Below are 24541 nucleotides of genomic sequence, written 5' to 3'. Positions count from 1 at the left end.
ATCTAATGCAAAAAAGAATCACTGAAAAAAAATTAAATATCGTAAAAGATATAAGCAATTTAAAACAGAAATTACAAAGAGAAATAAAATTTAAAAACAAGAAAAAATAAAAATACAAAACCTCTTTAGTCCCGGTTCGTGTCTTGAACCGGGACTAAAGGTCTACCCTTTAGTCCCGGTTCAAGACACGAACCAGGACTAAAGCCTCCAAACCCTTTAGTCCCGGTTCGAGACACGAACCGGGACTAAAGGTCCCTTTTGAACCGGGACTAATGACCGACCGGCGCCCTTGCCGTTCGAACGGGGACTAATGCTAACATTAGTCCCGGTTCGTAATGGAACCGGGACTAATGTGTAAATTGAGCTGGGATGGAAGCCCCTTTTTCTACTAGTGATAACTATCATCATCAAATAAGGCAAGGAACATAAATCACCAAAAACCACGGTCAAGTTGATGTCAAGTGCATGGTCCAAGAGTAGATTAGCTAGCTAGCATGCAGCCATGCGACATGCAGTCTGTGCCTGCAGGTTTCTGTAGGAAATGCAAGGTCAAGTTGATGTCCTTATGGAGCCAAAATAGATATGCAACAAAATATGATTTAGTAATAAAAAAAAGGATGTAGATCTATTTCTACCTGTTCTTCAGATTTAGTACTTGCTTTTCAACGTTTAATCTGTCATTTAAGCAAACTAAATCTAAAAAAGTTGGATTGAATTAACAATTCTATTTGTTTTGAGTTGGTTGAGAATCACACGAAGTAGTCTAGTTTTTATCTGTTATTTAGTTTCAGGTTTTAGTCCTGCTTCACTGCCAGTTGTATACTAGATTGTTTAATTACCAATGGTTTAGTTTTGTTATTATTTTAAATTATCACTATAATTCATTCATTAGTATTGAGTTTGTTAACTCTTTTCAGCACCCTTAATTTGGTCTGTGCAGGTAGTTGTCAGCTCCAATAAGTTCAAATACTCCTGGAAGTTTCAAGACCACCAAGTACTCCCGTAGAGTCATTGACACCGTGATTTCACCAAGAACATGATCATTGGGACATGTCAGGCTGATTGTAAATTAATGTATTTTTTGTGATACGGTGTATTTGTAAATTATTTTATTTTTGTGCATAAATAATTGGTTGATGGGCCTATCTCAGAAACGTGCTTTTGTGTACCAGAACTTTGCAAATTAAGGCCTAGAAGTAATCCAACTCGACTATTTAAACCAAATTATTTGTTCGAACAGATTATGGACACTATTTGACCAAATAATTGTGTTGAACAGATTATGGCCGTAAAAATAAATGGGCTTGAACCTAATAATTGGGCCGAAATGAGTATGCCCTTAAAAATAAATGGGTCAAACTATTAGGTCTGGCCCATGTAGAACTGATCAGGAAAATCATGCCATGTCAGATCACATGTGGATTCCACGTCACCACAAGCGACACTTCAGCGTGCCACGTCGTCTTGCCATGTAGGATCGTACGTGGTTTAGGCACATGGCCATGACCAAAATTTTGGTCATACATTTAACGACCAAAACATTTCCGTCGTAGATCTAATGGCCAAAATATCATAAAGGTCAGCTTTCTTCATTCTTGACGGCCAACTGTTGACCTCCCAAATTTGGTCATAACATGGTCATAAAATAATAACAATGACCTTCCAGTGACCAAAATTGAGCATCATGATTGAGCAAATTCCTTGTAGTGTTCCCTTTGCGCGGCGATCCACGATAGCGAGAGTTGCCACCGCCTCGACCACGTGAAGCAGCATTGGCAGAGGATTTGAATCCACTGCCAGAGCCTGTGCCCTGGTAGAGCGCGACACGTTGGTCGAGGTTGCTCATCTGGGCATAGAGCTCTTCGAAGGAGACCGGCGTGATGCGTGCGTCGAGGGCAGAGACAAGCGACTGGTACTCCATGTCGAGTCCAGCGAGGATGTACGAGATCAACTCGTCATCGGGAAGAGGTTTCGCCGTCGCGGCAAGTTCGTCGGCGAGTGATCGCATATGCGCGAAGTAGGCGGCCACCGTTTGCGTCCCCTTCTGTGCATTAGCGAGAGAGATGCGGATGTTGTTCACCTTGGACAGCGACTGGGAGGAAAACATGCTAGCCAGTGTTGTCCAAAGTTCATGCGCATGGGAGATTGATGTGACATGCACCAGAACCTCTTTAGACAGATTGTTCAGCAGGTAACCTAGTACGTGTTGATCCTCTCAAAACCAGATGGAGTGGAGAGGGTTAAGGATGAATGTATCCTTCCCGTCCTTGTCCTTGGTGACGACCTCCTTGGCTGGCTCCGGTGTGGCTCCATCCACATATCCGAAGTAACCAGCACCTCTGAGCTGCGGGACGATCTGAGATCGCCATAGGATGTAGTTTGCTCGGGTAAGCCGCTCGGTGACTTGGCCAGAGAGACCAGAGTTGGCGGCGGCGGAGGTGGCCATGATAGCTGTGACTAAACTCTAGATGCGATGGAAGAGATGGGCTCTGATTACCATGTAGAAATAGCTAGAAGCGTCGTTCCGGTTAGGGCGACGGTTTCATGTTTATATAGCAAGCGCAACCCTGAGATATGCGTACAAGTAGTTTGAATACAATGAGATAGAGATAGAGCTATTAGGTTTAAACTAGAGATAAATCCTAACCGAATATCTATTCTAACTTCGTACACAAGTATCCTATCTACACACAATATCTCAATCGGTTTAACAATATTCATTGTGGTTTTGTAATAAATCTGCATAATTGCCTGACTCACTGCTCTGTATTACAAGAACAGCTTGTGCTCACAAGCTGATTCATTTGAATCAGCCTCGTAAGGTCAGTCATGGGTGAGGTAGTTTTTCTTTCCTTTTTAAGATAGTTTAAACATTTCACCTGCCTCTTTCCGAGTCTCCAATACATGCCAAGTGTAAGCATTGATCTCTGTATGATGGTAGAGGGCATACCCAGTTTGTTGATTGTGACTGCCAAGACCGCTGATTCGTTTTCCTTTGGTGGTATAACTTCAGAGTTTTTTGTTCAGACCAACATAAGTTAGAAGTTTGTTAGACTACTTAGGTAATATAGGAAATCCTGCAACACAAAGCTACCACTTTTGTATGATCCTAGTTTTCCAGGACTCGGCTTATTTATGTTTGCAGTAACATGTTTCACTCACATTCAGTTGAGATCAATATTACGATTGGGACAGGTGCTATTCTGGACAGATGCTATTTTTCTTCTACGGTTCAGCCTGTAATTCTGTATACTATGTATGTGGCCCCTGATAATTCGTTCCATTTTGCTTGTAAACTCTCGATTATGTACAATCTGAGCTGCAAATGCTTATATGAATATGCCCCCCTTCTCGGCCCTAGTTTTTTTCTTTTAGATTTTTAGTCATCTTCACAGCTATAATTTTATCTCTGTTATTATTTTGAAACGAATCTGCATAACTGCTAGGGTCACAAATAAGAGCCTGGGTCGTTTACTGCTTTCTTATAGCTAGAACAGACTGTGCTCACAAGCTGTTTGATTCGAATCAGCCTCATCAGATCAGTTGTATGCTCCTAGATGGACCGTGATAGTTCGAACATTTCACCTGCCTCTTTGTGAGTCTGCCAATGCATACCGAATGCAAGCATTAGTCTCTGAAGTATCGTAGAGGGCATACAGACACAGTTTGTTGATCGTGGCTACCAAGACCCATTATCCTGTTTTTTCCCCTTGGGTGACGTGAGTTACAAGTTATTGTTTAGATCGACCTAAGTTAGAAGCCTGTCACTTGTTAGACTTGTATATCTATGTATATACATACCTCTGCCTGGCTACGTATTCCAACTTTACGTTGCGAAACGGATAAAAGGAAATGTTGGCAGTTACATATCTCGAATTCAGTTCAGATCAATACTGTTTCCCAGCGGGACAGATGCTATTATGCTTGTGCATTTTAACACCATGTACTATATGCAACCTCCACAATATGTTCCATTTTGCTTGCTCTTGAATTTGTGTGATTTGAGCTCAAATCTTTTCTATCGTCTAGATATTGATTTTTTATCTCTTTTGCACAGATTCAACGGAGCCGTGTAGCCAGAGACTAACATTCCCATCCTCGGAGCTCCATGTCTTTTTGTGTGATTCCGGCAGCATGGACTTCGCGCAGATGACATCGCCTTGCGTACGAGAGACGGGACTCATAACTAATCTAGGGTTGACAACTCGATTGTTGGTGCTCGTGAATTGTGTCCGACATTGTTCGTGAACTCTAGCCGTGTCTAGGTTTGAAGTTCGGTCAGTTTTGTGTAACCCGACATCGCTCATCTGGCTGATGTCCCCCTCTATTTTAGAAAGGTAGCATTGGGATTTAAACAGTCATGATCAGTGTGTGCCAAGGCGTGCAGGTTATTGTGCTGGCTATATACATACTTAACTTACTTTACTTAGAGCATCTCTAGTGGATGGTGTATATGGAGGTGGATGGTAAATATACACGTTGCTAGCAGAAAAATGCCTCCCAGTGGAACGTGTATACGGGCGTGGAAGTTATACACGTCCATCCACGAGGCTACTCGTCGTGCAAATAAACACGATGCAGCCACGCTCGTGGCGCTGTGCGGGGCGCTGTGCGGCGCGGGGTGCGGGCGGGCGGGCTGGCTGGCGGGGTGCGAGCTGGCGGCGGCGGGGCGGGGTGGGGGTGGCCGGGGTGCGGAGCGGCGGCGGGGCGGGGTGCGGGGCGGCGGCGGTGCGGGGCGGGCTGCCGGGGTGCGGGGTGGCGCTGTGCGGGCGGCGCGGCGGGGTGGCCCGGGTGCGGGCTGGCTGGCGGGGCGGCGGGGTGCGGGGCGGCGCTGCAGGGTGCGGGCTGGCAGCGGCGGGGCGGGGTGGCCGGGTTGCGGGGCGGCGGTGGGGCGGGGTGGCCGGGGTGCGGGGCGGCGGCGGGGCGGGGTGCGGGGCAGCGGCGGTGCGGGGCGGGCTGCCGGGGTGCGGGGTGGCGCTGTGCGGGCGGTGCGGCGGCGCTGCGGGGTGCGGGGTGCGCAGCCGCCTCCGGTCTCCCCTCCCCCTTCCTCCGGCCGCCGCCCGCCGGTCCACCGCCGCCTCCTCCTCCCTGTGCCCGGGCGCCCGGTCGTCCCGCCCACGCCGCCTGCGGCCCGGCCGCGCCGTTCTCACCCCCAGTTCGGCCGGCTCTCCTCCTGCTGGCTGGAGCACAGGGGCTCCTCCTCCTGCTGCAGGGCTTCGGGTACTCGTCGGAGACGAGGTTGGGGCCGTCGCTGTGGTGGCCCACCGGTCACCCTAGCGATGGGAATGGAACGAGGGAGGCACCCTCGAGTCCATGGACATCTTGGATGCCACGGGGAAGGCTGCCGGCGACGAGGGAGACGGCTGCAATGCGGCGAAGCTCCCCTGTCTTGTTCTCTGAACCTGTGTGCACTATTGAATCTCTTATCTTGCAGAGGGGGAAAGAATGAGGGGAATATACACGTCCTAATTTACACGTTCCACTGAAAAACTAGACGTGTATAATTTCCACGCCGTGTATATGAATGTGTATATGAAGATATACACGTTCAAATATACACCATCCACTAGAGATGCTCATCTCTAGTGAAACGTGTAAATTTGGACGTGTATATCTTCATATACACGTCCATATACACCTTGCTAAATTTTACACCTCCCAGTTTTTCAGTGAAACGTGTATACAGGACGTGGAAATCAGGACGTGTATATTCCAACGGCTATATTTCCAAATGTCTTTGTAATTCAGTGCTATCAATAAAATAGGATAAAGCAATAGACAAATACAAATACAAATGTGAGTAAATTGTTCTTACAACAACTAGTAGAAAGCAGTAAATTGTTCTTACAATAACTAGTAGAAAGCAGTAAATTGTTCTTACAACAACTAGTAGAAAGCAGTAAATTACTCTAGGCCGCGAGCAAGGATCTCCTTCTGCCTACAATACTGCCATATGCACAAACAATACAGAAGTGAGAATACGAATTGTTCTCCTTGCCTACAATATTGCCAGTGATTGATTCCCCCCATAATTCACTCCTATTGCATTCTTGAAGCAGCAGCAGCGCCCCGGCCAAAGCATCCAAACAGGTTCAGCAGCGGGTTCAGCAGCAGCAGCAGCAGCGCCCCAGCCGCCCCTGCCGCCGTGCGCCCCAGCCGCCCCCGCCGCCGTGCGCCGCGCGCCCCAGCCCCCGCAGCCGCCGCCCCCGCCGCCGCCAGAGGGGAGTGGTCGCCGGCGAGCTTTGATGGCCTCTGGACGGAGGCGGGAGGATGGCGGGAGCAGGCGGGAGCAGCTCGTTTCCCTTTCCACGAGCGTGGCCGAGCCGTGTGTATTTGCACGAGAAGTAGGGTCGTGGATGGACGTGTAAAACTTCCACGTCCGTATACACGATCCACTGGAAAGTGTTTTTTAGTTTTCATAGTGTATATTTATCATTCACCTCTATATACACCATCCACTAGAGATGCTGTTACGCACACACACTTTTAGCCAAAGGGATAGGACCGGGCGCCGCACGCCAGGCGCGGTGCAGGTCTTCTAGTTAACTTACAGTAGTATATAGGTGTGCAGGCAGGCACACCGACAGATTGTTACTCCAGTTAATGAGGGCATTGCCTTTTGCTGCCTCCAAACAACGCCATGCACAGTTGCACTGCATGTGGGCACTTGATGTTGAAGCGCAGAGATTCTCACGGGATAAAATATGCGTGCAGGCAGGCATACAAGCATGGGTCGTACAATTATCCTCTCACAGGATAAAACAAATAAATGGACGATCCAAAGCAATGGGCAGAGATCTTGTCATCATGCACATATATAGAATATCACTACGTCCAAGTGTACATATAAAATGAGGAATATAGTTAGATCCAGATCCAAGCTTTACTAGGATGGTGGTGTCATTCCGTTCATCCTTAATAATGCCATTCTGCATTATTTATTTCAGGATAGATGGCCATTAGTAGCTAATGAAAGAAGCGCGACATGAGGAATATGTCAGGTTACATGGGACTGCTAGCCCACGTGATCAAGCATGGTAGCCACTTGCTGTCTAAGTGTCCAGCTAGGACACCAAATGCCCACGTGGTGAACCGGAGACCGGGACTAAAGGAAAGGGACCATTTAGTTCTAAGTTATTAGTCTCGATTGATGAAGCGGAACTAAAGATTCTTATCAACCGAAACTATAGCTCTATTTTCTAGTAGTGACGACAATTGCTAGCCCACTTGATCAAGCATGGTAGCCACTTGCTGTCTAGTCGAGTCCAGCTAGGACACCAAATGCCCACGCCTATCGGCTTTATAAAAACTAGTGACAGACCTCTCCATGAAAACAACCCACATCAGTCATAAGCAGTGAGTGAGTGCATCCACCTTAGATCACCTATATCAAACATCCATCTGGTCATGGCAGCAGCAATGCTCCCAAGGCTCGTTGCCGTGGCGGCGCTGGTCGCGCTGATGTGCGCCGTCGCTGTGGCCCAGGTACCCGCCGCCGGTGGAGCGCCGACGTGCGACATTGTTGATCAGAACGTCGTGAATGCGTGCTACAAGAGCTTCGGAGTAGGTATGCAAAATGCCATGGCCGACAGGATTATTTCGGGTAATGTCAGTAAGGTTCCAGTTGACTGTTGTGTTGTCTTTGGAGGCCACTCATGCCTCTGCAAGATGAAGAAGAAGTGGCAGGCTCAAGGCAAAAAGGCCCAGGATAATGTGCAATGCGTCAGGGAGAAGGCCTGCTAGTGAGTGCGTGCTGAAAGTCTCTTCGTCCATCCAAGACCTCTAGTTCTTTGGATACTATGTTGGTTTCAAGTGGTCGATGTTCACCTACTCCTTGTTTGCTTTTATTTGCTTATGTGTGTCATCTGAGTCTGTTCTATTTTTCTATGTTGATCGGTCAGTTGAGTCTTTCTAGTTTGTACCAATCAGAATAAATTTGGGTGGAATTTTTTGTTTCATCATATTTTGTTTGTATTTTTTTCGTGCATCCTAAAATAAATTATAGTGCCAGTTGTATGCCCCTGCGTTCCTATGAAAGAAACAGAGAGATAAAAAAATCTACACTAATGAGGGAGTTAGTAGGGAGGGCTAGATCTCGAACATGCAAAAAAGAGAAAAAAAACATAAGATTTGGACATTTCAGTTCCAACAATCATAGGTTTACCCACTGGCGACATGACGTAGCTCCTTGCTTTCCTTAAAACAACAAGCATCACCATCTGGAAGGTCTTCTACTTCCCGCCTTGGTTGAAGGCCATAAGAGCACCCTTTTTTACATAACATAACATAAGATGGGACATGTTGCAACATAACAAAATAATCTTGGTTAATCTGTTATCTCAAATGGATAATATGACCGATCCTTGTAAATAGCTACCCTCAAGCTTAGGATAAAAAACAGTAGTCAAGTTCGATGCTAAGGCAACATGATGAATATAGGGCAAATGGATACTAACCTGATACTTCACAGGAGAATTGTCAGCATTTAGCTTTAGAAGATGTAAATTTGTGTTGTGCTTCATTCAAAAGCTCTGGATCGTAGGTGACAGGGATATGCTAGTGGCCTTTCTCTGATTTTAGAGGTTCAAAGGTAATGGTTTGAACAATTACAATGTCTTTTCAGATAAAGAATAGAGGGCAAGATGAACCAGATGAATGCATTGAAAACAGAGTAAATTGTCAATAACTATCACATTTCATGCAAACCGTGTCCAGTAGCTACCACTTTACAATTATCGGCAAAAAACTACCAAAAGTTTCCTAATCTGTGGCAAAAAACTATCAATTTTTTAACTGCCGATTTAGCTCGTTTAACCGTTTTTCTGGCAAGCCGGGCCCACATGTCAGGTTGACTGTTAGCTTTGACCATTATTATAGATAGGACCCACACGTCAGACCTTTCTTCCACCTCTCTCCTGTTGGAATTATGCCCTAGAGGCAATAATAAATATAGTTATTATTATAATTCCTGTATCAAGATAATCATTTATTATCCATGCTATAATTGTATTGAATGAAGACTTATATACATGTGTGGATACATAGACAAAACACTATCCCTATCATGCCTCTAGTTGGCTAGCCAGTTGATCAAAGATAGTCAGTGTCTTCTGATTATGAACAAGGTGTTGTTGCTTGATAACTGGATCACGTCATTAGGAGAATCACGTGATGGACTAGACCCAAACTAATAGACGTAGCATGTTGATCGTGTCATTTTGTTGCTACTGTTTTCTGCGTGTCAAGTATTTGTTCCTATGACCATGAGATCATATAACTCACTGACACCGGAGGAATACTTTGTGTGTATCAAACGTCGCAACGTAACTGGGTGACTATAAAGATGCTCTACAGGTATCTCCGAAGGTGTTCGTTGAGTTAGTATGGATCGAGACTGGGATTTGTCACTCCGTGTGACGGAAAGGTATCTCGGGGCCCACTCGGTAATACAACATCACACACAAGCCTTGCAAGCAATGTGACTTAGTGTAAGTTGCGGGATCTTGTATTACGGAACGAGTAAAGAGACTTGCCAGTAAACGAGATTGAAATAGGTATGCGGATACTGACGATCGAATCTCGGGCAAGTAACATACCGAAGGACAAAGGGAATGACATACGGGATTATATGAATCCTTGGCACTGAGGTTCAAACGATAAGATCTTCGTAGAATATGTAGGATCCAATATGGGCATCCAGGTCCCGCTATTGGATATTGACCTAGGAGTCTCTCGGGTCATGTCTACATAGTTCTCGAACCCGCAGGGTCTGCACACTTAAGGTTCGACGTTGTTTTATGCGTATTTGAGTTATATGGTTGGTTACCGAATGTTGTTCAGAGTCCCGGATGAGATCACGGACGTCACGAGGGTTTCCGGAATGGTCCGAAAACGAAGATTGATATATAGGATGACCTCATTTGATTACCGGAAGGTTTTCGGAGTTACTGGGAATGTACCGGGAATGAAGAATGGGTTCCGGGTGTTCACCGGGGGGGCAACCCATCCCGGGGAAGCCCATAGGCATTGGGGGTGGCGCACCAGCCCTTAGTGGGCTGGTGGGACAGCCCAAGAAGGCCCTATGCTCCATAGGAAGAAAATCAAAGAGAAAGAAAAAAAAAAGAGGAGGTGGGAAAAGGGGGAAGGACTCCTCCTTCCAAACCTAGTTGGACTCGGTTTGGAAGGGGAGGGTTGCCCCCCTTGGCTCGGCCGACCCCCTTGGGAGTACTTGGACCCCAAGGCAAGGCTCCCCCTCCTCCCCCTATATATACGGAGGTTTTAGGGCTGATTTGAGACAACTTTGCCACGGCAGCCCGACCACATATCTCCACGGTTTTACCTCTAGATCGCGTTTCTGCGGAGCTCGGGCGGAGCCCTGCTGAGATAAGATCACCACCAACCTCATGAGCGCCGTCACGCTGCCGGAGAACTCATCTACCTCTCCGTCTCTCTTGCTGGATCAAGAAGGCCGAGATCATCGTCGAGTTGTACGTGTGCTGAACGCGGAGGTGCCGTCCGTTCGGCACTAGATCGTGGGACTGATCGCGGGACGGTTCGCGGGGCGGATCGAAGGACGTGAGGACGTTCCACTACATCCACAGTGTTCACTAACGCTTCTGCTGTGCGGTCTACAAGGGTACGTAGATCGAATATCCCCTCTCGTAGATGGACATCACCATGATAGGTCTTCGTGTGCGTAGGAAAAATTTTGTTTCCCATGCGACGTTCCCCAACAGTGGCATCATGAGCTAGGTTCATGCGTAGATGTCTTCTCCTATAGAACACAAAAGTTTTTGTGGGCGGTGATGTGCGTTTTGCTGCCCTCCTTAGTCTTTTCTTGATTCCGCGGTATTGTTGGATTGAAGCGGCTTGGACCGACATTACTCGTACGCTTACGAGAGACTGGTTTCATCGCTACGAGTAACCCCATTGCTCAAAGATGACTGGCAAGTCTCAGTTTCTCCAACTTTAGTTGAATCGGAATTGATCGAGGAGGTCCTTGGATGAGGTTAAATAGCAACTCATATATCTCCGTTGTGGTGTTTGCGTAAGTAAGATGCGATCCTACTAGATACCCATGGTCACCACGTAAAACATGCAACAACAAAATTAGAGGACGTCTAACTTGTTTTTGCAGGGTATGCTTGTGATGTGATATGGCCAACGATGTGATGTGATATATTGGATGTGTGAGATGATCATGTTGTAATAGATAATATCGACTTGCACGTCGATGGTACGGCAACCGGCAGGAGCCATAGGGTTGTCTTTAAACTAACGTTTGTGCTTGCAGATGCGTTTACTATTTTGCTAGGATGTAGCTTTAATAGCATGAGTAGCACGACAACCCCGATGGCGACTCGTTGATGGAGATCATGGTGTGGCGCCGGTGACAAGAAGATCGTGCCGGTGCTTTGGTGATGGAGATCAAGGAGCACGTGATGATGGCCATATCATGTCACTTATGAATTGCATGTGATGTTAATCCTTTTATGCACCTTATTTTGCTTAGAACGACGGTAGCATTATAGGGTGATCTCTCACTAAAATTTCAAGACGAAATTGTGTTCTCCCCGATTGTGCACCGTTGCTACAGTTCGTCGTTTCGAGATACCACGTGATGATCGGGTGTGATAGACTCAACGTTCACATACGACGGGTGCAAAACAGTTGCGCACGCGAAACACTCGGGTTAAGCTTGACGAGCCTAGCATGTGCAGACATGGCCTCGGAACACATGAGACCGAAAGGTCGATCATGAATCATATAGATGATATGATTAGCATAGGGATGCTTACCACTGAAACTATACTCAACTCACGTGATGATCGGACTTGAGCTAGTGTAAGTGGATCATGAACCACTCAAATGACTAGAGAGATGTACTTTTTGAGTGGGAGTTTAGCGAGTAATTTGATTAAGTTAAACTCTAATTATCTTGAACATAGTCTAAGTCCACTTTGACTATATTTGTGCTGTAGATCATGGCTCACGCGACAGTCACCCTGAATTTTAATACGTTCCTAGAGAAAGCTAAGTTGAAAGATGATGGAAGCAACTTTGTAGACTGAGCTCGTAATCTTAAGCTAATCTTACAAGCTGGGAAGAAGGATTATGTCCTTAATGCTGCGCTAGGAGATGAACCACCCGCTACGGCTGACCAGGATGTTAAGAACGCTTGGTTAACACATAAGGAGGACTACTCAGTAGTTCAATGTGTAGTCTTGTATGGCTTAGAACTGGGACTTCAATGTCGCTTTGAGCGTCATGGAGCATTTGATATGTTCCAGGAGTTGAAGTTTATCTTTCAGAAGAACGCCCGGATCGAGAGGTATGAGACCTCCGATAAATTCTATGCTTGCAAGATGGAGGAGAACTCGTTTGCCAGTGAACATGTGCTCAAAATGTCTTGGTACTCGAACCGTCTAGCTGAGCTGGGGATTGAACTCCCGCAAGAGGCTATCACTGACAGAATCCTTCAATCACTGCCGCCAAGCTATAAAGGCTTTGTGTTGAACTACAACATGCAAGGGATGAACAAGTCACCCGGCGAGTTGTTTGCGATGCTGAAAGTCGCAGAGTCTGAACTCCGTAAAGAGCATCAAGTGTTGATGGTGAATAAGACCACTAGTTTCAAGAGAAACGGCAAAGGCAAGAAGGGTAATTCAAAGAAGAGCGGCAAGCCTGTTGCCAATCTGACGAAGAAACCCAAAGCTGGACCTAAGCCTGAAACAGAGTGTTACTATTGCAAGGGTATGGGTCACTGGAAGCGCAATTGCCCCAAGTATAAGATGGCGGCCAAAGAAAAATCAGGTATATTTGATATACATGTTATTGATGTGTACTTAACCGGCTCTCGTAGTAGTGCCTGGGTATTCGATACCGGTTCTGTTGCTCATATTTGCAACTCGAAACAGGAACTGCGGAATAGACGAAGGCTGGCGAAAGATGAAGTGAAGATGCGCGTAGGAAATGGTTCCAAGGTTGATGCAATCGCCGTCGGCACAATTTCACTTCAGTTACCATCAGGATTAGTTATGAACTTGAATCATTGTTATTTAGTGCCTGCGTTGAGCATGAACATTATATCTGGATCTTGTTTATTGCGAGACGGTTACTCTTTTAAGTCAGAGAATAATGGTTGTTCTATTTCTATGAGTAACATCTTTTATGGTCATGCACCCAATGTGAGAGGATTGTTCATATTGAATGTTGATAGTGATACACACATACATAACATTGAGACCAAAAGAGTTAGAGTTAACAATGATAGCGCCATATTTTTGTGGCACTGCCGCTTAGGTCATATTGGTGTAAGGCGCATGAAGAAACTCCATGCCGATGGACTTTTGGAGTCACTTGACTTTGATTCACTTGACACGTGCGAACCATGCCTCATGGGCAAGATGACTAAAACTCCGTTCTTCGGAACAATGGAGCGTGCAAGTGACTTGTTGGAAATCATATATACCGATGTGTGTGGTCCGATGAGCGTAGAGGCACGCGGCGGATATCGTTATTTTCTCACCTTCACTGACGATTTAAGTAGATATGGTTATGTCTACTTAATGAAGCACAAGTCTGAAATATTTGAAAAGTTCAAGCAATTTCAGAGTGAAGTTGAAAATCATCGTAACAAGAAGATCAAGTTCCTACGGTCTGATCATGGGGGTGAATATCTGAGTTTCGAGTTTGGTGCTCACTTAAGACAATGTGGAATTGTTTCACCGTTGACACCGCCTGGAACACCACAGCATAATGGTGTGTCCGAATGTCGTAATCGTACTTTATTAGAGATGGTGCGATCTATGATGTCTCTTACCGATTTGCCGTTATCGTTTTGGGGTTATGCATTAGAAACAGCTGCATTCACTTTAAATAGGGCAGCATCAAAATCCGTTGAGACGACCCCATACGAATTGTGGTATGGCAAAAGGCCAAAGTTGCCGTTTCTTAAAGTTTGGGGATGTGATGCTTATGTCAAAAAGCTTCAGCCTGAAAAGCTGGAACCCAAAGCGGAAAAGTGCATCTTCATAGGTTACCCAAAAGAGACAGTTGGGTACACCTTCTATCTCAAATCCGAGGGCAAAGTGTTTGTTGCTAAAAACGGAGCTTTTCTCGAGAAGGAGTTTCTCTCGAGAGAATTGAGTGGGAGGAAGATAGAACTTGATGAGGTTGTCGAACCTCTCATCCCTCTAGATGGTGGCACAGGGCAAGGGGAAACCTCTGTCGTTGCGACGCCGGTTGAGGAGGAAGTTAATGATGATGATCATGAAACTCCGGTTCAAGTTTCTGTCGAACCACGCAGGTCGAGGAGACCACGTGCTGCTCCAGAGTGGTACGGTAATCCCGTCTTGTCAATCATGTTGTTAGACAACAATGAACCTGCAAATTATGAAGAAGCAATGGTGGGCCCAGATTCCAACAAATGGCTAGAAGCCATGAAGTCCGAGATAGGATCCATGTATGAGAACAAAGTGTGGACTTTGGAAGTACTACCTGAGGGCCGCAAGGCTATTCGGAACAAATGGATCTTTAAGAGGAAGACGGACGCTGACGGCAATGTGACCGTTTATAAAGCTCGACTTGTGTCAAAGGGTTTTTCACAAGTTCAAGGAGTTGACTACGATGAGACATTCTCACCCGTAGCGATGCTTAAGTCCGTCAGAATCATGTTAGCAATAGCTGCATTTTTCGATTATGAAATCTGGCAGATGGATGTTAGAACGGCGTTCCTTAACGGCTTCCTTAAGGAAGAGTTGTATATGATGCAACCCGAAGGTTTTGTCGATCCTAAGAATGCTGACAAGGTGTGCAAGCTCCAGCGATCCATTTATGGACTGGTGCAAGCATCTCGGAGTTGGAACAAACGCTTTGATGAGGTGATCAAAGCATTTGGGTTTATACAAGTGGTTGGAGAATCTTGTATTTACAAGAAAGTGAGTGGGAGCTCTGTGGCATTTCTAATATTATATGTGGATGACATATTGCTGATTGGAAACAACGTGGAGTTTTTGGAGAGCATAAAGGATTACTTGAACAAACGTTTCTCTATGAAGGACCTAGGAGAAGCTGCTTACATTCTAGGCATTAAGATCTACAGGGATAGATCAAAACACCTGATAGGACTTTCACAAAGCACATACCTTGATAAAGTTTTGAAGAGGTTCAAAATGGAACAGTCCAAGAAAGGGTTCTTGCCAGTTTTACAAGGTACGAGATTGAGTAAGACTCAGTGCCCAGCAACTGATGAGGATAGAGAGCATATGAGCACCGTTCCCTATGCTTCAGCCATAGGTTCTATCATGTATGCAATGTTGTGCACTAGACCGGACGTTAGCCTGGCCATAAGTATGGCAGGTAGGTTCCAGAGTAATCCAGGAGTGGATCACTGGACGGCGGTCAAGAATATCCTGAAGTACGTGAAAAGTACTAAGGAGATGTTTCTCGTGTATGGAGGTGACGAAGAGCTCGCCGTAAAAGGTTACGTCGATGCAAGCTTTGACACAGATCCGGACGACTCTAAGTCGCAGACCGGATACGTATTTATTCTTAATGGGGGTGCGGTAAGCTGGTGCAGTTCCAAGCAGAGCGTCGTAGCAGATTTTACATGTGAAGCGGAGTACATGGCTGCCTCGGAGGCGGCTAAGGAGGGTGTCTGGATGAAGCAGTTCATGACAGATCTTGGAGTGGTGCCAAGCGCACTGAATCCAATAACCTTGTTCTGTGACAACACGGGTGCCATTGCCCTAGCAAAGGAACCACGGTTTCACAAGAAGTCCACACACATCAAACAACGCTTCAACCTCATCCGCGACTGCGTCGAAGGGGATGACGTAAATATATGCAAAGTGAACACGGATCTGAATGTAGCAGACCCGCTGACTAAACCTCTTCCACGGGCAAAGCATGATCAACACCAGAACTGTATGGGTGTTAGATTTATTACAATGTAATTCGCATGATGATGTGAGGGCTAGATTATTGACTCTAGTGCAAGTGGGAGACTGTTGGAATTATGCCCTAGAGGCAATAATAAATATAGTTATTATTATAATTCCTATATCAAGATAATCGTTTATTATCCATGCTATAATTGTATTGAATGAAGACTTATATACATGTGTGGATACATAGACAAAACACTGTCCCTAGCATGCCTCTAGTTGGCTAGCCAGTTGATCAAAGATAGTCAGTGTCTTCTGATTATGAACAAGGTGTTGTTGCTTGATAACTGGATCACGTCATTAGGAGGATCACGTGATGGACTAGACCCAAACTAATAGACGTAGCATGTTGATCGTGTCATTTTGTTGCTACTGTTTTCTGCGTGTCAAGTATTTGTTCCTATGACCATGAGATCATATAACTCACTGACACCGGAGGAATACTTTGTGTGTATCAAACATCGCAACGTAACTGGGTGACTATAAAGATGCTCTACAGGTATCTCCGAAGGTGTTCGTTGAGTTATTATGGATCGAGACTGGGATTTGTCACTCCGTGTGACGGAAAGGTATCTCGGGGCCCACTCGGTAATACAACATCACACACAAGCCTTGCAAGCAATGTGACTTAGTGTAAGTTGCGGGATCTTGTATTACGGAACGAGTAAAGAGACTTGCCAGTAAACGAGATTGAAATAGGTATGCGGATACTGACGATCGAATCTCGGGCAAGTAACATACCGAAGGACAAAGGGAATGACATACGGGATTATATGAATCCTTGGCACTGAGGTTCAAACGATAAGATCTTCGTAGAATATGTAGGATCCAATATGGGCATCCAGGTCCCGCTAATGGATATTGACCGAGGAGTCTCTCGGGTCATGTCTACATAGTTCTCGAACCCGCAGGGTCTGCACACTTAAGGTTCGACGTTGTTTTATGCGTATTTGAGTTATATGGTTGGTTACCGAATGTTGTTCGGAGTCCCGGATGAGATCACAGACGTCACGAGGGTTTCCGGAATGGTCCGGAAACGAAGATTGATATATAGGATGACCTCATTTGATTACCGAAAGGTTTACGGAGTTACCGGAAATGTACCGGGAATGACGAATGGGTTCCGGGTGTTCACCGGGGGGGCAACCCACCCCGGGGAAGCCCATAGGCCTTGGGGGTGGCGCACCAGCCCTTAGTGGGCTGGTGGGACAGCCCAAGAAGGCCCTATGCGCCATAGGAAGAAAATCAAAGAGAAAGAAAAAAAGAGGATGTGGGAAAAGGGGGAAGGACTCCTCCTTCCAAACCTAATTGGACTCGGTTTGGAAGGGGAGGGTTGCCCCCCTTGGCTCGGCCGACCCCCTTGGGAGTCCTTAGACCCCAAGGCAAGGCTCCCCCTCCTCCCCCTATATATACGGAGGTTTTAGTGCTGATTTGAGACAACTTTGCCACGGCAGCCCGACCACATATCTCCACGGTTTTACCTCTAGATCGCGTTTCTGCGGAGCTCAGGCGGAGCCCTGCTGAGATAAGATCACCACCAACCTCCGGAGCGCCGTCACGCTGCCGGAGAACTCATCTACCTCTCTGTCTCTCTTGCTGGATCAAGAAGGCCGAGATCATCGTCGAGCTGTACGTGTGCTGAACGCGGAGGTGCCGTCCGTTCGGTACTAGATCGTGGGACTGATCGCGGGACGGTTCGCGGGGCGGATCGAGGGACGTGAGGACGTTCCACAACATCAACCGCGTTCACTAACGCTTCTGCTGTGCGGTCTACAAGGGTACGTAGATCGAATATCCCCTCTCGTAGATGGACATCACCATGATAGGTCTTCGTGTGCGTAGGAAAATTTTTGTTTCCCATGCGACGTTCCCCAACATCTCCACCCTCATGTGCATTACATTGAACAGGTTACGTGTGTCCCTGTGCGTGTCCTCGCCGCCGCCGGTAGGCCCCTTGTCGCCCACCAGTGTAGGCGTCGGCGAGGGCGAGGAAGCCGTCGAGCAGGGCGTCGGCCGGGGCGAGCGCGAGCGGCAGGTACGAGTGCTCCAGCAGCTCGTCGAGGACGGAGAGGAGCGCCCGAACGTGGGCGAGTGCCGGCGGGTTCTGGCCGGGTGGGAGGTCCATCACCGAAGTGCGCGCAGCTGGTCGTCGACGTGGTTGAGCAGCGGGTGCCTCTGGCCCGGCACGCTCGCCGACCGCACGTGACCGCCCGCCCGCCTCTGGCTCGGGGCAGTACCAGGTGATCAGTGCGGGGTGAAGCGCGCGTAGCCGCCGCTCTCCATGATCTGGGCGTGGCCGCGGATTACTCTCATATCCGTCATCCGTCCGTCCCACCACGCGCAACACGCCCTCCGGCCCGACCCGCCACGAGCGAGCGCGTCCCTCTTCGGGCAGCAGAAAGATGGTGGCGACGGGTGACGAGGAGGACGCGGCGGCGGGGTGCCTCGCGCAGCGGGCGGCGCTGCTGGGCGGGTACGAGCTCAGGCGGACGCTCGGGGAAGGCAACTTCGGCAAGGTGAAGCACGCGCGGCACCGCGCCACCGGGGACCACTTCGCCGTCAAGATCCTCGACCTCGGCCGGGTGCTCTCCCTCCGCGGCGCCGACGACCAGGTCCGCCGCGAGATCGCCACGCTCACCATGCTCGCCCACCCCAACGTCGTCCGCCTCCACGAGGTATTTACTAATTAGCACTCTACTACTACTACTAAATTACCAATCGCGATCTCGGCTCCTGCTGCTAGCTTCCCCGTCGATCGTGCTCCACCTGCGCCCACGACAGCTGCCTGGCGCCGCCGACCTTGCCGGGATGCTGGTGGTCCTCGTCGGTTGCGGCCCCTCGGGTGGCGACGCCGCCGGTGCCGCACCCGCAGCAGAGGAGGCGGCCTTCGAGCTCTCCGTGCTCTGCGACGAGACGCACATAACCTGTTCGATGTAATGCACATGAGGGTGGAAAGAGGTGGAAGAAAGGTCTGACGTGTGGGTCCTATCTGTAATAACGCTCAAAGCTAACAGTCAACCTGACATGTGGGCCCAGCTTGTCAGAAAAATGGTTAAACGAGCTAAATCGGGCAGTTAAAAAAATTGGTAGTTTTTTGCCATAGATTAGGAAACTTTTGGTAGTTTTTTGCTGATAATTGTAAAGTGGTAGCTACTATACACGGTTGCGCGAAATATGGTAGTTTTTGACAATTTATTCACTGAAAACAACAGAAGATCTCATCAAGAATTCTTTATTCGTTAACTTTGAGCCCGCCCTCCTTTTTTCCTTAGATTCTCCATTGATCGGTGCTAAACGTTGATGTCTCATGATCTTAGATAATAGACACTGATAGATGCCGGGTCAATAACTCCTGTGCGACATTTTTGAGGTGAATTGAAAGAAGTGAGACGTCTTTCGTCCGAACACTCTGGGATTGCAGTCGATCGACTAACACGGGCATGACGAGCTGGACGAGCTCCGTTTAAATATCGTTTGACGTTGCATGTAACAATATTGAATTTGAGATTTCTCATTTAAAGTATTCAATTGTAGAACGCTTTATTTAAGAGTTTACCGATCACTGTTAAATCTGATTGTAGATGCTGGCTATACATAGTTAACTTTTTTTGTTACTAATATTAATGTATACCTGGCACACATTTTTAGCCAAAGGGATAGGACCGGCCCCGCACTCAGGCGCGGTGCACGTCTAGTTACCTAAAGGCATGTCCAACAATTTGTTGGTTAGTTTGTTGGTAAATTTGACATGTCATCAGTCAACACCTTAACATACAACTACTTTAATGGGTTGTACCTAGTTTGCTTAATAAGATGTGAGGTAATAAATAAGATGTTCTCCTATTCTGCATTGAAGCTTGTGCAAAGGTGACGGTTAATTTACACATACAACCTTTTTATTTATTTATTACATAAGACATTATCAAAAAAATTATGTGTCAAAATTATCAACAATTATCTTACAATCATTCAAGATGCCCTAACTAAGCTAACTCAAGTATATAGGTGTGCAGGCAGGTACACAGACGGATTGTTAATTCAGTTAATGAGGGCACAGGCGCACAGCCTTTTGCTGCCTCCAAACGACGGCATACACCTGCATCTGCATGTGGCTACTTGAGTATCAAGCGCAGAGATTCTCACGGGCAGGCATACCCTGCAAATGTGGGTCTTATAATTATCTTCTCACAAGACAACAAATAAATGGACGATCCAAAGCAATGGGCAGAGATTTTGTCATCATGCACATATATAAAACATCACTACTTCCAACAATAAATGTTACTCTCTCCGTCACAGTTTATAAAGCATGTACGTATACTTAGATCGTCAATTTAACTTATGTAAAATATCTTGTTTAACATAAAAATTATATCATTAAAAAATAAAACATCTAAAGTTTCTAATCATATATTTTTTATAATATATGTTCTTTATTAAGTTAATCAAATTGACGATCTAGATACACGTGCCGGACTTATAAACTAAAACGGAGGAAGTATTAGACATGAGGAATATAGTTACATCCAGATCCAAGCTTTGCTAGGATGGTGGTGTCGTTCAGTTCATCCTTAATCACGCCATTCCACATTATTTATTCTTGGATAGATGGCCATTAGTAGCTAATGAAAGGAGCGCGCCATGAGGAATATGTCAGATTACATGGGGACTGCTAGCCCACGTTATCAAGCATGGTAGCCACGTGCTGTCTAGTCAAGTCCATCTAGCAATCCAAATGCCCACGCTTGTTTGGCTCTATAAAAACGAACCTCTCCATGAAAACAACCCACATCAATCATAAAAAGTCAGTGAGTGCATCCACCTTCGATCACCTATAACAAACATCCATCTGAGCATTTGGCCTTTCAAATGAGTAGTTCTAGTAACCATGAACGCGCTGGGACAAGACTTTCAACTAGGCGCCGTGTCCCCAGGCGTGCAGTTTATTGTGATGTCTATACATACTTATCTTTCCTTATTATGTATAACTAAAGTATGCCTGGCACACACTTTTAGCCAAAGGGATAGGACCAGGCGCCGCACGTCAGGCCCGATGCAGGTCTAGCTAACCCCGAACTGGACAAATCCGGTCCGTATACACCCGTAGATGTGTTCGGGCACTCTCACAGACACGTCCCTTATATTTTGTTCCATGCACCCATATATTTCATATTCTTGACTTTTAAATTCACTTAAAGCCATGCACATCGATCATGTGATACTAAATGTCACATATGAAACAAATGTTGGTACCAAATAAAAGAAGTGTTTACATCAATTTTATTTGAAGTGCACAATTAATCATTTGTTTTTTGATTTTCATTGTGGGTCCACATATGGTCTACTAGATCACTGAGTAGTTGCGTGTGTACATGATCATTTCGGAGATTCCAATGCATATGTAGAGTTCATAAGCTGCATTGGTACATTCCTCGCAAATCTTTGGGGCAGTTCTTCCATTGCCAATGCATGCAATCGGTTGATCCGAGCATTCATGAAAACCCTGTGGCCTTTCCAATAGCCAACAACTTCTTCTGTCTTATGCATTTGGCTCTCTCAGATACTCTGCTCCAAACACATCCACCACATCATGGGCAAACTTGACAGTAGTTTTCAGGCATGTGTTCTCCCCATCCTGACCATCTCACTAACGACATATGCCGTAGTACCGAGTGCAAGCATCCTCATAGGAGTCGTGCACTTCTGCTTGGCAGAGAAAGGGAGTTGATCGCAACAATCCCTTGTGAACCTGAAGTAGTCATTGTGTGCCTTCACTCCCTCCACAATGCGCAAAAACAATGGTTTTCGCATGCCAAAACGACGACGAAAAAATGTATTATCCGAGAAAGTTGGGTCTGCATCAAAGTAATCCTTCTGTAAAAGCTTTGCTTCAGATACCCTATCCCGATTGATGACTCTTCTCCCTTTGATTGAGCCCTTGAAACTGAGAGTGTGCTCCACTCCCGGTCCATTTCCTCTTGCAAGCTCATGAGTATCATCATGTCCATTTCTTCGTCCGAATTCAATTAATCGAAGAACTCATCTTGAACCAGTTGACCAAGATTGGTCGGTCCATACTACTCATCGAACGAAGCATCAAAATCCATCATTTCCCCTAAAAATTTGAATAACAAATCCGTTCAGATATTCAATCGAACACATTCGGCGCAAGGCACAGCTAGAGAGTTGTCGGACGGACCGCGGTGTCTTCCGGGACGACGACGACTTCCTGAGGGGAAAGGTCGGGAGAGATGATCCCTCTGACTGTGCGGCTGGGGCGGTAGAAGCTAATAGGAGATGGAGCGGCGCGCGCGCGGCGAAGTTGCGAGATGGAAGACGCACAAAGGAAGAAGAGAGAGAAATAGGAAATGGATACGGCAGTTCTGCGGTGTGGATTTGATGCAATTTGCGGTAGGGTCGTGATGCCGGGTCTGACGTGGCTGACGTGCCCGGGTGCGCCCGAACTCCCTCTGATCCACCCCATATTAGGACTGGATATGAGGGGTGTCCGTCAGCCCGGACGAACGAGGCATGTGTGCGGGATTCCTCGGGGTCGCTTTTTCGTTACCGATCAGTGATTGAATGGACTGAAGGTTTGAGAAGGATTTGACGGGTCCGACTATAGATGCTCTTACACTACACTAGTACATAGGTGTGAGTTGTGCAGGCAGGCACACAGAGGGATTATTAATCCAGTTAATGAGGGCACATCCTTTTGCTGCCTCCAAACTATACCTGGGCATCTCTTGCCCGGCCCGACCGGTCTGCCCAGACCCAGCCCCAAAATACACTGCCCAGGCCCGGCCCCAAAAATACAAGCTTGAGCTCGACATATTGGTATTTTAAGGAAGAGGCTCGTCCCATGGCCCCAAGCCCGACGGGCTTTTCAATAGATGGGCCGGGCTTGGGCTTCAACGTAGGCCTGATGGCATGGCCCGGGCCTTAGTTTTTTGCCTTGGGCTTTTTAGGGCCTGGCCTAAGCTCGGCCCGGCCCGACCCGGCCCATGGCCAGATATACTCCAAACGACGCCATACACTGCATGTGCATGTGGCCACTTGAGATTCAAGCGCAGAGATTCTCACAGGATAAAATAGGCGTGCGGGCAGGCATACAAGCGTGGGTCATACAATTATTTTCTCAAAGGATAAAACAAATAAATGGACGATCCAAAGCAATGGGCCGAGATTTTGTCATGATGCACATATATAAAACATCACTACTTCCAAGAATAAATATTATTAGACATGAGAAATATAGTTAGATCTGGATCCAAGCTTTGCTAGGACGGTGGTGTCGTTCAGTTCATCCTTGATCATATCATTCCTCATTATTTATTCCAGGATACATGGCCTTTAGTAGCAAATGAAAGGAGCGCATGAGGAATATGTCAGGTTCAGTGACGACTACTAGTCCACGTGATCAAGCATGGTAGCCACTTGCTGTCTAGTCGAGTCCAGGTAGGACACCAAATGCTCACGCCTATCGCAGCTCTATAAAAACTAGTGACAGACCTCTTCATGAAAACATCCCACATCAGTCATAAACAGTGAGTGAGTGCATCCACCTTCCATCAGCTATATCAAACATCCATTTGGTCATGGCAGCAACAATGCTCCCGAGGCTCGTTGCCGTGGCAGCGCTGGTCGCGCTGATGTGCGCCGTCGCTGTGGCCCAGGTACCCGCCGCCGGTGGTGCGCCGGCGTGCGACATTGTTGATCAGAACGTCGTGAATGCGTGCTACAAGAGCTTCGGAGTAGGTATGCAAAATGCCATGGCCGACAGGATTATTTCGGGTAACGTCAGTAAGGCTCCAGTTGACTGCTGTGTTGTCTTTGGAGGCCACTCGTGCCTCTGCAAGATGAAGAAGGCGTGGAAGGCTCAAGGCAAAAAGGCCCAGGATAATGTGCAATGCGTCAGGGAGAAGGCCTGCTAGTGAGCGCGTGCTGCAGGTTTTTTCGTGCATGCGAGACCTCTAGTTCGTTGGATATGTTGGTTTCAATCAGTCGTTGTCCACCTACTCCTTGTTTTCTTTTATTTGCTTCTGTGTGTGTCATGTGAGTCTGTTCAATTTTTCTAGGTATGAAAGTGTTGATCAGTCAGTCGAGTCTTTTTAGTTTGTACCAATCAGAAATAAATTTGGGTGGATTTTTTTGTTTCATCCTATTTTATTTGTATATTTTTTTTCATGCATCCCAAAATACTTCCTCCTAAATATAAGTCATTTTAGAGATTTCACTAAGGGACTACATACGGAGTAAAATCAGTGAATCTATACTCTAAAATATGTCTATATACATTTCTATGTAGTTTTTTAGTGAAATCTTAAAAAAACTTATATTTAGGAACGAAGGAAGTATATTATAGTAACAGTTGCATGTCCGTGCGTTACTAGGAAAAAAACTAGAGAAATAAAAAAATCTACACTGATGCGGGAATTAATAGGGAGGGCTAGATCTGGACATTTCAGTTCCAACAATCATAGGGTTACGTCATTGGCGACATGACGTAACTCCTTGATTTTCTCAAAACAGCAAGCATCGCCATTGGAAGGTCTTCGACTTCCTGGCTTCCCGCCTTGGTTGAATCTACTATA

The 24541-nt window shown here is 46.6% G+C and overlaps 2 protein-coding genes and 1 pseudogene across 2 annotated transcripts; 2 read left to right on the top strand and 1 right to left on the bottom strand.

Annotated features, from left to right (window-relative positions):
- Positions 1-1840: 1840 nt before the first annotated feature.
- Positions 1841-1969, bottom strand: LOC123433760 (annotated as a pseudogene).
- A 5352-nt stretch (positions 1970-7321) lies between these two features.
- Positions 7322-7958, top strand: LOC123431072. The gene has a single exon (XM_045114886.1). The coding sequence runs from the start codon at positions 7408-7410 to the stop codon at positions 7741-7743; it is 336 nt and encodes a 111-aa protein (XP_044970821.1). The 5' UTR covers positions 7322-7407; the 3' UTR covers positions 7744-7958.
- A 15503-nt stretch (positions 7959-23461) lies between these two features.
- On the top strand, positions 23462-24106 carry LOC123431071. The gene has a single exon (XM_045114885.1). It carries the CDS (start codon positions 23546-23548, stop codon positions 23879-23881), a length of 336 nt encoding a protein of 111 aa, XP_044970820.1. The 5' UTR covers positions 23462-23545; the 3' UTR covers positions 23882-24106.
- The last annotated feature ends 435 nt before the right edge of the window (positions 24107-24541 follow it).

This window comes from Hordeum vulgare, chromosome 2H (genome assembly GCF_904849725.1).
Source record: "Hordeum vulgare subsp. vulgare chromosome 2H, MorexV3_pseudomolecules_assembly, whole genome shotgun sequence".
Classification (NCBI taxonomy): Eukaryota; Viridiplantae; Streptophyta; class Magnoliopsida; order Poales; family Poaceae; genus Hordeum; species Hordeum vulgare.
Note: the sequence above shows the minus strand (reverse complement) of the source record. Positions and strands in the feature narration are given on the sequence as shown.